This window comes from Rhamphochromis longiceps, linkage group LG16 (assembly GCF_057381845.1).
Source record: "Rhamphochromis longiceps isolate RC_006_pf linkage group LG16, R_longiceps_female_GT1.1, whole genome shotgun sequence".
Taxonomy (NCBI): Eukaryota; Metazoa; Chordata; class Actinopteri; order Cichliformes; family Cichlidae; genus Rhamphochromis; species Rhamphochromis longiceps.
In genome coordinates, this window is record NC_140572.1 from 15,754,744 (window position 1) to 15,767,978 (window position 13,235).

Genomic DNA, 13,235 nt, shown 5'->3' on the forward strand with positions numbered 1-13,235 from the left:
ATGACTTCCTATTGGACAAAGTAAACTGTGTGTGTTTATTGTGTGTCAGTGTCAGTGAGTGCGTTGTGCTGCACGGGATCTTCAAACTGGGCAAGAAGAGTCACGACGTCCTGCTCACCCGAACCAAACTGACCTGGACGCCTATCATCCCGGAGAACCCCACAGGTCAGTGTCCATGGTGATGGGTTGTCATGGTGTTGAGTAGACGTGGTGGTGGTGTCAGACAGACAGACTGTGGGTGTTTTTCTTTCTGTATCTAGAAGCAGCTGGTGTTGTAATGGAGAAGTTATCTTGTGTTGAGACCACCTAAAACTTGACATCACACACACGCACACACACACACGCACACACAGTTCCATTGTGACACAATTAACCCCACACCCCCACCCCGGGTACGCTCCCTAATGCTGCAGTGTGCGTTTTTTTTTTTATTTGGAGGAAAAAGTAACATGTCATGCTAACAGACTAAAGCTTTATCTTTTCAGAATTTCGTTTTTTTTTTCAGTGTGAAATTGGCTCTTGTAGTTGACTGTGGAGTATGACTACATCTTATCAGGACACTGATAAATCCAATACAGTTTGCCAGACTGAAATCTGCTGTCTGGACAAGCCTGTGTAAAATCATCAGATGTGTTTTTTGTGTATCTAACCCCTGTTTGAGCCGTTTATGTTTTAGCTTACATGTGGGTGAGAAAACAAATGAAAAAAAGACCAAAAAAGTTTTTTTTTAAATGTTTACATTTTATTCTGTTTAATTCTGTTTCCTGTGATCTTTTTGCGGCCCAATAGTTGTAGTAGGCTCTTTGTTCTGATTCTGCATTTCAAAGCTTTGAATCTTTAAGGAGTAAACATGACTTGGGATCTGATGATTTTTTTACATATCTACAGATCAGAAATTATTTTAATCAAAACTTAAAAGTGAACCTAAACGAATTACAATTTGTAGAAACATTCTTATTACTAACCAAATCTGAAGTGCAAAGTAAAATTATTTCTAAATTATATAACAGCATCCGGTGGTGTAAAAACGACAGAACTCTGTATATTAAAGCGAAGTGGGAAAAGGAGGGTAATTTGACAATTACAGAGAAGTGTTGGGCTCACGCATGCAAGATACAGTGGGCTACCACTGGGTCTAATGTTTGGCGTGAATTTTGCTGGAAAAGCATTATGAGATTTTTCATTACCCCTGCTCAACAAAGATATCAAGGAATTGGTGATAAATGTTAGAGATGTGGGGGAGATGGAGCCAACCGTTTCCACATCTTTTGGGACTGTAAAGATATTCGCCAGTATTGGTCTCTAATCCATGATCATTTACAAAATGTTTTTTCATTTGTTTTTCCTTCAACTTTTGAGACCATGTTTTTGTGCAATGCACCAGTGGATAAACTGAATTCCAACGACAGAAGACTCCTGTATGTCCTTCTGGCCGCAAGTAAAAAGCCTCTTACGAGAAGATGGCTTAAGCCTGAACCACCAACGATAGAAGACTGGATACATTCTGTACAAGAGATCTATACGATGGAAAAAGTGTCATTTTCTCTTAAACTTCAGAGGGATACATTCTACGGAATATGGTCTAAATGGACAGACTATGTTAAGCATATGAGGTGTGATTTTGTGTATGATGTTACAACCCTGAGTTCTACGTAAACCTACCTGCCCTGCTGCCTCCTAACCCTAGTTTTTTTTTGTTTGTTTGTTTGTTTTTGTTTTTTTGTTTGTTTGTTGTTGTTTTGTTTTTTTGGGGGGGGGGTGTTTTTGTTTGTTTTTGTTTTTTTCTTCTTTTCTTTTCTCTTCTTTTTCCGTCTTCTTCATTTTTCTATTATAAGTTAAAATGTGACAGCAAAGAAAATGTAAAAAGGCAAATTACGTGTTATGTTCAACAGCTGTCCCAATAAAAGAGATAATAATAAAAAAAACAATAAATGGAAGGACACTGCATTTCCCAATGAGAAACTGGAGACGTTATCTAATATATGGTATAATGAAGATAAAAGATCATAATTATACATCATGCCCTGTAACAGGAGACATTTTTAGCTTGTATTTATTTACATTTAAGTAAATTAACTATAGCACTTTAGCTATTAGGAATTGACAGCCATAATTAGAAGATTATGATTGATTATGAGATGAAGTGTATCAGACTAATAGGGCAAGAATTGATATTCACACCTATACGAGGTAGCGTCATCGTCCTGTTTGCTTAATTGTAGAGCTGATTAACCATCTTTATCTCACCTTTAATGATGAAATGGGGTTTTATTTATTTATTTATTGTGAATGCAGTTTGTCTTTAGGAGTTCTGTGTCTTCAAATGACTTTCACTGGGCTTTACACATCACTTGTTAATTCACATTTGACTCTGGCTAGAGTGATTGGATTTGTTGTCCTTCTTGTTCATAAATTCTTGAGGTTTTGAGTGAATTTTACCTTTTTTAGACAGTAGCAGTAGCAGAAAAGAGGAAATCTAGGAAAGGGAGCAGTGGAATGAAATGCAGCAAGCTCACAGGCTCAGAGTCGAATGAAGGACTCATTTACTGAGGGCATTTTTGACTCTGGGGTATGCACGCTACCCACTCTAGTAATCATGCTGTCTTTAACCTTCAGCTTGCATAGCTAAATAAATTAAATGCACCTCAACACTTGACTTAGTAGAAGATCTCTTGCCTCTTTACCCTTCCCCCCCCCCCCCCATCTTCACCTGTCCTTATATCTACCATCTATACATCCAGGCATCAGCGCTCCATATCTCAGCTACATCTCCAGTATGCAAAACCAAAAGCCAGCCCTGTGATGGCTTTAAAGCTTAAACGACTCTGCTTTATTCTTGTGTAATATGGTGGTATCATTTTGCTGTGAGATTTCTGGTTGAAAACCGTTCAAACAGAACTGGTTAGTGAAGCAGGATGAAGGTGTAATTTAAATGTGCGTGTGTTGTTGAAGCCAATCTGTTTTGCTGTATTTCATCCAAGCTAATGTCATTAAGCCAGCACTGTGTGTGTGTGTGTGTGTGTGTGTGTTGGCAGTAGTAGAGAGCAGTTGGTTCAGCCCGTGGGGGGTTATTAGAGTCTCTCAGTGTGAGATTAACACACACACACACACACACACACACACACACATATAGTCAGCCTGTCAGCATGCTCTGTGTGTGTTGATTAGATATTTCTATATAAATGGATCAGCTGTTATTGTTTGTTTCTACACATAAATCCATCCTGTCTGTCTCTCCGTGTGTCAGGGAGGTGAGATCTGAGCGATCAGACAGTTGTGTTGTGTCAAAGCAGGAACTTGCAGCTGTGCTGAAGAATTTAAAGCCCAAAATGCAGTTAGCGCACAAGAAATCAATGCACTGTTGGGAATCATTATACTGTCAAACACCCATTTTTTGTAATATTAGAAACATGTTTACCTCAAGTTGTGTTTCATGTCGTAAGCAGTGAAGTATTCGCTGGAGTCAATCCTGTGCTTCTAAAGCAAGAAAAACAAAAAAATATTCACATGAAGAAACTGAAACAATAGTGTCCAAATGATGGATGTGGTTTTTATTTTAAACAGAGGGAGGATCGCTATTGTTTTGTTTTGTCTTTACAGTGATAAGCGTAGTACGTTCAGTCAATATTACTTATACTTTATTATTGTTGATTTAACTCTTCTTTGAACTTTTTCTGTCTTTGTATAGGAAAACTGTAAATAATAGCCTTTTATAACATCATAATTATTAATTTTACCAATTATTATATTATCTAGGTCTCCATTTGTTTGCAGGAAAAGAACAGTATCTGGTTTTAAATAAATCTGTACAGTGATATGATGATACACACAGTTTAAGCACAGATTTATGTGTTCCCACTGTTTGTGAATGTGGCCCAATAATGGGATGACCTGTGTTTGACCTGATGTCAGATGTAATTTGTGTATTGGTAGAATTTAGAGTCTGTCCAGCAAATAACAAAAATAATGAAAAACTAAAAACTAATTTGAATATTATCCAGATAATATTAGGGATGGACCGATCTGATATCACGTATCGGTATCGCTCTGATACTGACCTAAATTACTGGATCGGATATCGGAGAGAAATAAAAAATGTAATCCGATCCATTAAGTATCACGAAAGCACCTCACAAAACTTGCGACATGGGGTAACTCAGCTCATAACCTCAGTACGTCAGAGCAGTATGCATCACGTGATAGAGCGGCTGTGGCGTGCGAGACCTGTCGGTGGTCTGATTGAGCATTTGGAGCCTCGCTACCAACCCGGCATTTCATCTCAGAGAAAGTTATCACAGAGAGAAGTAAAGCAAGCGTGTAAGTTCATCTCTGAATGTTTGTAAAGCATTCCTGCGTTAAGCTTAACAACCGATATATGGAGAGGCTGCCTCTTCTCTCCCCCTCCCTCTCCTGCTGCTACTTCAATCATGAAACTGATCAATGATCAGCTGATCGGCTTTTCTGTCGCAAGTCCCGTCTCTCTTGTTTGTTTTTGGCCCACTTTGCACCAGAAAGAGGAAACCAGCGGCTGAACAACAGCAGCACGTTTAAGCTTGATAAGCTGTTGTTAGAATTAGAAAAGTTGAATCAAAACGTGACAGTGAAAACAAACTTTTTGAAATCATGAAGCACAATTTACCAAAGGGGAGACAAAAACGTTAGAAGTTAACACGAGACGTGTAGAGTATTGCAATCTGATTTTGTAGACACTTCCAGAAACAAATGCAATCTTTTAATCACGTCGCCTCATTCTACTCACTTTTTTTTTTGCAAAGGTCAAATTACTCCTGACTGAGCAATCAAAGTAACTCCCTGCTTATCCCAGTACACCCAACAGTAGTAAAAATGTGGCAAAAACAGTGGTAAAAATGCACATTAATTTCCACTTCTTAAAATTGGTGGAAAACTTGTTTAAAATTTGTTGTAATTTGACTGGAAAAACACTTTAACTCTTCCCATGATACTGAAATGTCAGTTGACCAGAAGAAAGAAGATTGTAGCTGTTTAGGATTATCAAATTCGATGGTGGAGTAATGTATATTGTAGGACTCCAGGAAATGAATGTAAGTCAGTGTAATGTTCTCTGAAGTGATGGAAGCATGACTCCGATCCATAACTCCCCACAGTTACCACATGGCCTGGTCACCATGAGACTGAACTGCCACTGAGAGTGTTTGTATGTGTGTGTTTGGGCCACGCACAGGTGCTAACAATTCATTTTTCCCCATTTAAAATTATTTTAAGAATCAAATGATAGAATCCTCTGGGAAGTGAGTGGATAAATGGTTATTAAAATTAAAAGTAAAAGGAATAATTACATGACTAATGGCACATAATTTTTATATAAATATATCTGCGACTGTGTGTGTGTGCGTGTGTGTGTGTGTGTGTGTGTGTGTGTATGTGTGTGTGTGTGTGTGTGTGTGTGTGTGTGTGTGTGTGTGTGTGTGTGTGTGTGTGCGTGCGTGCGTGTGTGTGTGTGTGTGTGTGTGTGCGTGCGTGCGTGTGTGTGTGTGTTAGCACAGCAGGATGTGAGGACCTGATGGGAATCTCATCTCCATCTGGGAATGAACCAACGTGTGCGTGCGTGTTCACAGTGACTCTGTAGGTCCTGTCAGCTCAGATCAGAGTCATCTTTATCGGGTTAGATGGAAAATCATCTTCCTACCCCTGACAGTGTTCTGCTGTATGTTTTTCTATCCAGGTATGCTTTTACTGCGTCGGCAGTATGTTTGGGATCATTGTCATGCTGAAAAATTTAACCGTTTCCAATCACATGCCTTCCAGGTCATATTGCATGGTGGAACAAAATCTGATGGTACTTTTCTGTGTTGATAATTAATCAATTGAGACACAATCTCCAACACTATTGACTGACACAAATCATGACAGAGCCTCCACTGTGTTTTACAGATGGTTGTAGACAAGAACTCGACTGAAAATGAGTGAAAAAGCAGCCAATGTCCAAAGAAAAACTTTGAAAGACCTTCAGAAAGCCTGTTGCTCAAGACCACTTTAAAAATTACTGACTCTGTGGAAGTAAAATCTAAAGAAATGAGTGGTTACTTCTGTATGTATTTTAAAGTTATATGTTATGTTGCTATTTTTTTTAAAATTTATTAAATGTCTGTCTTTCTTAGATGTGAAGGAAACCGAGGATAGAGGGTGCTTGCTAATATGTTAAAGCCCCTTTGAAATAATTTACGATAATAAAGTAATTTGCCTTGACTTACTTTTCTGCTTTCAAAATCCACTTGTGTTTTTTCTCAAATTTAAAATGCATAAATGATAAAAATGGTTTTGATTCCTCACCTTTAACCTCTCGTTTGACTCAGAAGACAAATACTTTAAACGCAAATAATATTAATTGGACACAATGAATGAAGACTGAGCAACAACAACCAGATAGACTGTTGTTACACACAATGACCCTGACATATGGATGCTGGTCTCTCTGGGGAACAGGGGAGGGTGGCGTGGGCATATTTGGTGTTTGATAACAGCAGGAGGTATTTCATAGAGAAGGGGGTTAATCAGCTATCATTTATAAGCTTTATGAGCTGTTTACACTGTACTGTACAGGTGCTTTGCATCAAGTTAATATCTCTTTTTGTCTCTTTGAGCACAGAATTGATTTTCCTACTCTGGGTTTGTTATGGGGCTGCACATTTTCCTTCATGTTCCTTAACCTGTTTGAGTTCAAATTAAATGAGATGCCAAGAGGCCCCTGTTTTGCGATTGTTAGATTATAACAGTATTAAATGAATACTGTTTAAGTGCACCATTATAGGTTTTAAATCTGGGAGGATTAAAATATTCTTTTTTTGAAAATATCTCTGTAGATCTGAATGTTTCTGGTGATTAAAGTGGAGTTTGTTTTTGTTTATGTACATCTACCAGCTGTGCCATGCGTTTGTCTCTAAAGCTACACATCTAATATGGCCATTTTCATTATTCTCCCCCCAAAGGGAGGGAGTATGTAATTGGTTGTGTTTGTCTGTCTGTTTGTAAGCACAGACTCTCTCTGTGAATTATTACAAAGGTCTTCAAGTAAACTTTTATAATTCAGGCTGATAAAATGTCTATAAATTTTCTCTGATGTGATGACTTTTGAAAATTTAAATGATGCTTAATTTTAAGAAAACTAGCCTTAGTAACTGACAAAATTGGTACTGTAAATATTGGATTTTGTTTTGGACATGTCGATTGTTCTTATTTCATTTAAAAAGTTTGTTATTTTGAATTAAATATCAGTATAGACAATAAATTCTCATCAACAAGTGTGCAGTTGTTGAGAAGTTATTAAAATTCCTGCTATAAGTTCCAAAAAAAACCTTCTGGATGTGCTTGAGTTCTACTTTTGTGGAAGAAGAAAGATGTTTTAGTGAGGTGTTGCCAGAGCAGCTTTACTGCACTGTGACACTGTATCTCATCTCTGGACGTCTGCTGAAGTGAGGGAACACAATCCTTTAAAAGATAATTCCCCATTTGCTGTTTTGATGATGGTGGTGGTGTTTAACGCAGGTGTATACATGATCAGTCCTAATATTATGATCACTGACAGGTGAAGTGAATGACACTGAATATCTCTTCATTGTGGATGGAATATATTGGGTAGCAAGTGAGGATTTTGTTCACACAAAAGGAAGGAACAGTGGTGAAACAGCGACAGGGTCATTGCCGGCCAAGGCTCACTGATGCATGTAAGGAGCGAATGCTGGCTCGTGTTGTCTGATCCAACAGACTTTTCTGATAGAGAGGTACTAGAACACACAATGTGTCACAGTTTCCATGTTTGTTGTTTGAGTATGCATAGACGTAGGCTAGTAGTCCTGGAAGTGACCACTTACATCAGGATAGAAATATTTTATCATAGGATGAAGGTGATCACATCTTCTTTTAACACTAAGTATAAAAGGAGGGCTGAATCGATCATGAAAAAGGTGTTCCTTATATCCTCATCTCTTATCTGATAAATCAGAATCCAGGGAAATTGGCAAATTCTCACATTTTTTAAACTGAAACCAACCAGTTTAATTTGGTGTGAAAGCAAAAGTTTCCATAAGTTTGTTTAGAAGTTTACATACTGTAAAAGGTATTTACATTTAAGTCAAAAGCTCCTTGTGAAAAAACAACAACAAAAAAAGCACAAAAAAACTCCAAAGTACTTGCACTACTGTCATCTGCAAATGAGCCACGCACAAGCTCACTCAGACACAAAGTATTTTCTTTGTGTCTGAGTAAAATGTGATGTAACTCTGAATGGACTGTCTGAGCTATGCTAATATTATCCTCGGAGGATTAGAAGATTAATATGATGCTGGCCAATCAGGTTTCAGAATTCTTTCACGATTGTACTTGTTGATGCTGTACTTTACATTCTGCTGACAGCAGCAATGTGCAGCGTTCATATTTGATTGACTATTCAAAAGAATTTAAACATACAGTAAAACATCAATCAGACAAACTAATCACAGAGTTTGTTGTTAATGGTAGTATCCTTTTATACACTTACTTTTTCGCAGTGGATTTGAATGTTTTATTTAATAAGACTTTAGTCTTAATGTTTATAAAAAGAAAAAATGGCATTTTGACATTTTGGGTAAATCTCAGCATTTCATCTGTTCACACTGGTCAAGGATGTTTTTAGCTTAGCTTAGCACAGAGACTGGAAGCAGAGGGAAACTGTTAGCCTGGATGACTGAGAACCTTCACAGACATACAGCCTGGTCCCTTTCAAAACGTACCCAAACCTCTCAGATGTCCATCATGTACCTTGTTCATTAAACAGTGTGCTGTGTTCAAGTGCTGTTTGTTAACTACTTTTTTCTCTGCAGGTGAGACTGGTGTCCCACAGTCAGGTGAGGTGCTGCTGCAAGACATATTTGCAGTGAAGGTGAAGCGGAGGCGAGCTGCGGGCCAGGAGTCAGGGGGACCCGTGCTTGGTGTGGCTCTCTTCTGGTGTAGGAGGAATGGGAGAAGGCTGGAGGAGGACACGCTGCACCTCCACAATGCCTCCTCAGAACACACACACACCTGGTACAACACCCTGAAGGAGCTGCTCACAGGTAACACAGACATTCAGACTGTCATGCAGTTCAAGCAGCAAGCACACAAAAGCAAACCAGGAGTTTAAAGTATTTTTGTCAGTATTCAGCATCTTTGTCTTAGATGGTGGAGCTGGTCAGCCATTAACCATTTGGGGTTCATGGTTTCTGTTGTTATCCTGTTAAAATGTTGAAAGTAACACCCAGATGCTGTGAAATTGCTATGGACAAAACAGTGGAATGTAAATTTGACCAAGCTAATGGATGAGACCCAGTGTGGAGGTTCCTTGGGCCCACATTGAACATCCAACTGTGACGGACTCACTGAAAATGTGACTGGCAGTTTGTGTTACATAAGAGCTGAAACAGGAGAAACGTGAGTCAGTGCTTCAGTGAGTGTCATACTCTAAGATGATTAAACTGTACACACACACTGCTGAGTAATACTGTTATAAGTAGCACGCTTAGCATCTGTCCATTAGATGGTTTGATGAATGGAGACTTATTTAAATGGAGTTTGTCATTAAATTCACACATTACAAATTTAAACTCATATTTTTATTTACGTCATAGCTAATACAACTGTTAAATGAACGAATAAATACATGGATTCTTACTAGACATACAACATCTGTATTACTACATGTTTTTGTGCAAATGTTGTCAGTAAGGTATCCTAAAAATTGCCACACCCACAACTGTAAATAAAAGGCAACACTTTTTGTAGCATAACAAAATTCTGATGCTGGACTGTATTCTGGGCTCTGATTATTTGGTATTTTTGCTGATGACATGCTACCATAGCAAATAGTTGATTTTGGAGTCATAAAGTCTTGTTTTTGATGTTCACTTTCATTAACAAGAATGTTCTGTTTGGAAAAGCTGAAAAAGAAAAATCAAGTAGTAAAGTGTTGGAAATGTTTGCATTGTTGGAAGATTGAATTATAATACATTTTTCATTAGGCCAGAATTTTAATTTGTTATAATATCTAAAAAACGGTCATCCCCATCAGCCTCAGCTGTTCTTTGTGTTGAGTGCTCATTCAGTGAAGTCCCATTGTAACACTTCAAGCTTAGCTTCAAGCTAAGATCTTAGCTTTTTAAAACCAGACGTTGCCTTTGTTGGGTGTCTGACTTTGAAACCAAACAGTGGAGGATTCTTGTCATGTTAATCACAAGTCATTACCAAGTGAGATAACCGTGCTTCATGCTCCTTTCTGATAATAATGGGGATCATAATTTACAAAATCAATGTTTTATTGAATAAGACTTGAAACTAGCTCGTAAAATCATCAGTGTTCACAGAGGTTTCAGATCATGGAAACAGAGCTCCCCCCCCCCCCCCCCCCCCCAGAAACTTCTGTATAACTTAAAGTGTTTCTGCAACCACAGGATTTGTCCCTTGCTTGGGGGGGATCCAGGGTTAAAACACTTGTGTGTTGCCTACAATTGTCAAGTCCAAAAGCTACAAAAGCTTTTATATACAATCTGTTTTGCTAATTAACAAATGTTAGCATGCTAACACACTTAACTAAAATACTAAACATAGTAATTAAACATGTGGTTTACTGCAAGTGATTGCATTAAAACTTTGGCTTGCAAGTTAGTCTGGACCATAAACTGTTTAGATTGATAAAGCAGTTTTTTCTACAGTCTGTGGAAAGGTTGCAGTTTATTTTACTGGTTGTTCTGCTTAGATGTGCTGACACCCTGCCATTATTATAGTTCAGGGGCTTTAATGTATAACATTTCAAAACCTTATGTTATTTGGAACAAAACTGAGCTGAAATCTGTGCTGATATTTTTCTAAGCCAACGTGGTCAGTCAGCACTGCAGCTGCCCAAGATATACCAGGATTTAAAACGCACACCTTTGTGTTTTGTACGTCTGCAGATGATTTGCATGATGATGCAGTGCTAGCTGCTCAGATTAAAATTTCATTGTTTTCTATCTGTTCATCACTCAGTTTAATGAGGTGAGTCACAGTTACATCAGACCAGAGAACTAATCTGCTAATCCACAGGAACAAAGGATTACACACACACACACACACACACACACACACACACACACACACACACACACACACACACACACACACACACATTTAGCAGTACTCAGTAAAGTGCTGTCAGCAGTTAAATCATGTTGTCTGCAGGAGAGATTAGTTACTGTCTGCATGAACACGTGTGTATACAACCACTTCATATTTAGTGCATAAGAAATATCTCTGAGGCTTGGAGCTTTAGACAACACACACTGCAAGGCTGAAAGCATGGAGACATGACTTTTTTCTAGTTTCAAATTTTCAGCAATATTTCTGAATCTGCAGCTGCAATAGCTTTAGCGTGGTCTTGTTTAGGGGCTGGGCTGTTGTTGGTGTTCAAGTTCAACCAATGGTGTGCAATGTGTTTGACGTCCGAGCCTTGAGTTCAGTTCTTCTTCACCACGCTAGGAAACCCCCCCCAAAAAACAATCTTATGTCTCTGACTCAGTCTCAAGTATCAAATAAAGTGCAGAAGATGTCACAGTTGTTTAGTTTCTTTAGACATCAGTATATTTTTTCTATAGAGCATAAAGTTTTCAGAAGAATAACCTCTTCATTGCCCAACCACCTGCTGCTAAAGCTCTGGATGTTGCTGCAGTCGGACGTTCCCAGACGCTGATTTCCCAGGTGCACTGTAGTGGGCGGTGCGTGGCTGACAGTTAACACACAATAGAAATGTTGAAGTGCTTGTTGTGTGGATTTAACTCACATGGACACATTTTACATTTCAGTTCTTCTCTATTTGTCCAACCACGCCAACTGCAACAGAGACATTACAAGCTATCCATAAATGAAGAGGTCAGAGGTCACACACACATTACTGTCCTTTTATCACCATGGCATCAGTCTGACATGTTATCGCTGGTCACCTGTCTGTCTGTCCATCTGTCTGTCTATCAAACCAGATTACCCATGAGGCCCTGCAGCAAAGTCACAACTTCTTCAAGTCTTTGTCTTATGGGCTCGCACTCACACTCACAGACATGAATGGCCCGCAGGTCGTGTGTCAGCTCAAGTGGTCACACTGCACATCAAGCTGTGACGGCTTTTGTGACTTTACACACCGCAGCAGTGGAGTCTGTGTGCCTGTGTGTGTGTGAAAGGTAAACACAGTCAGTAGCTCTGCCGCTGTGCGGACATTAAGCCTATTTTCCAGCCAGAGGTCAGTGTGAAAAGCGTATTGTTGTGCGAATCATGGCGTCACCGAGCGGGCAGTCCCGCCGCAGCCGACGCCGGCACCACTTCTTAACCTTCGGGTCTGAACAGTCATCTGCACAATGGTGAGCACAGCGCAGACACTTCCTGTTTCTGGAACCTCATTTTTTGTTGTTTGCTGTGTGAAGCAGCTGCAGAATGCTGTTCAGAAAGTGAATGGTAGTCAGTGACAAAAGGCGAGAACTGCTGCTGTATAGACTCCAATTCCATACTCACAGTCAGTCTGCAGGATCGACTGACTGCAGTTGTTTAACACCACAACAGACTGACAGGTCGGTGGAAATTGCAGGACAACTGAAGTGAGCGTTCATAGGTCACCAGATGCCACAGCGACCCCTCCCAGATCTTTTGTCTTGCAGTTGCTGCTTGCTTACAGAAACCTCGGGGTCACAGTATCAGAGTAAAATGGGTGTTGTTAGTCCAGTGGTACTGTCTACTGTCATATGGTCAAAAGGACAACATCAAAATGCAAGGTTTTACCTCTAGAAATGGAGTATAGTTGTGTTTTATTAAATTCAGGAACCTGCTACCCATGCACTGTATTTTCCATCGCCTTTTATTTACATATAAGAGCTCCAGGGACTCCCAGGAGGATGAGTGTTTACCATCTGAGGTGGCTTTCCTTACACTCTTTTAGAAAGGTGTTGTCTAGATTGTTCCTCCTCAAATCCAAAATCTTGAACTAGTGAAGCATGTCATCGTGGTGGACAACCAGATATGTGAGCGTTTGAGCTGCATACTCCATGGGTGCAAATGCTCTGAGCACCATGTCACTAATAGTTTGATATTGATACCCTTCCTCCCTTTTCCTATAACCTCTGTCAGCCCGCACTGTCCACTGTGACTATCATTTATAATTAAAACCCCCTTAATTGCAAAATGTTTCAACTTGCAGTGTTTTAAAAAAAAAAGTGTAAAGTAGCACA

The 13,235-nt window shown here is 39.2% G+C and overlaps 1 protein-coding gene across 1 annotated transcript in view; it reads left to right on the forward strand.

The window, feature by feature from the left end:
• cerkl (CERK like autophagy regulator) overlaps nt 1-13,235 on the forward strand; it is a 34,140-nt gene that overhangs the window by 4,791 nt on the left and 16,114 nt on the right. The window contains exons 2-3 of the mRNA XM_085383713.1: nt 50-165; nt 8,838-9,068. Coding sequence (XP_085239839.1) covers nt 50-165; nt 8,838-9,068 — 347 coding nt within the window. The remainder of the gene's footprint in view (nt 1-49; nt 166-8,837; nt 9,069-13,235) is intronic.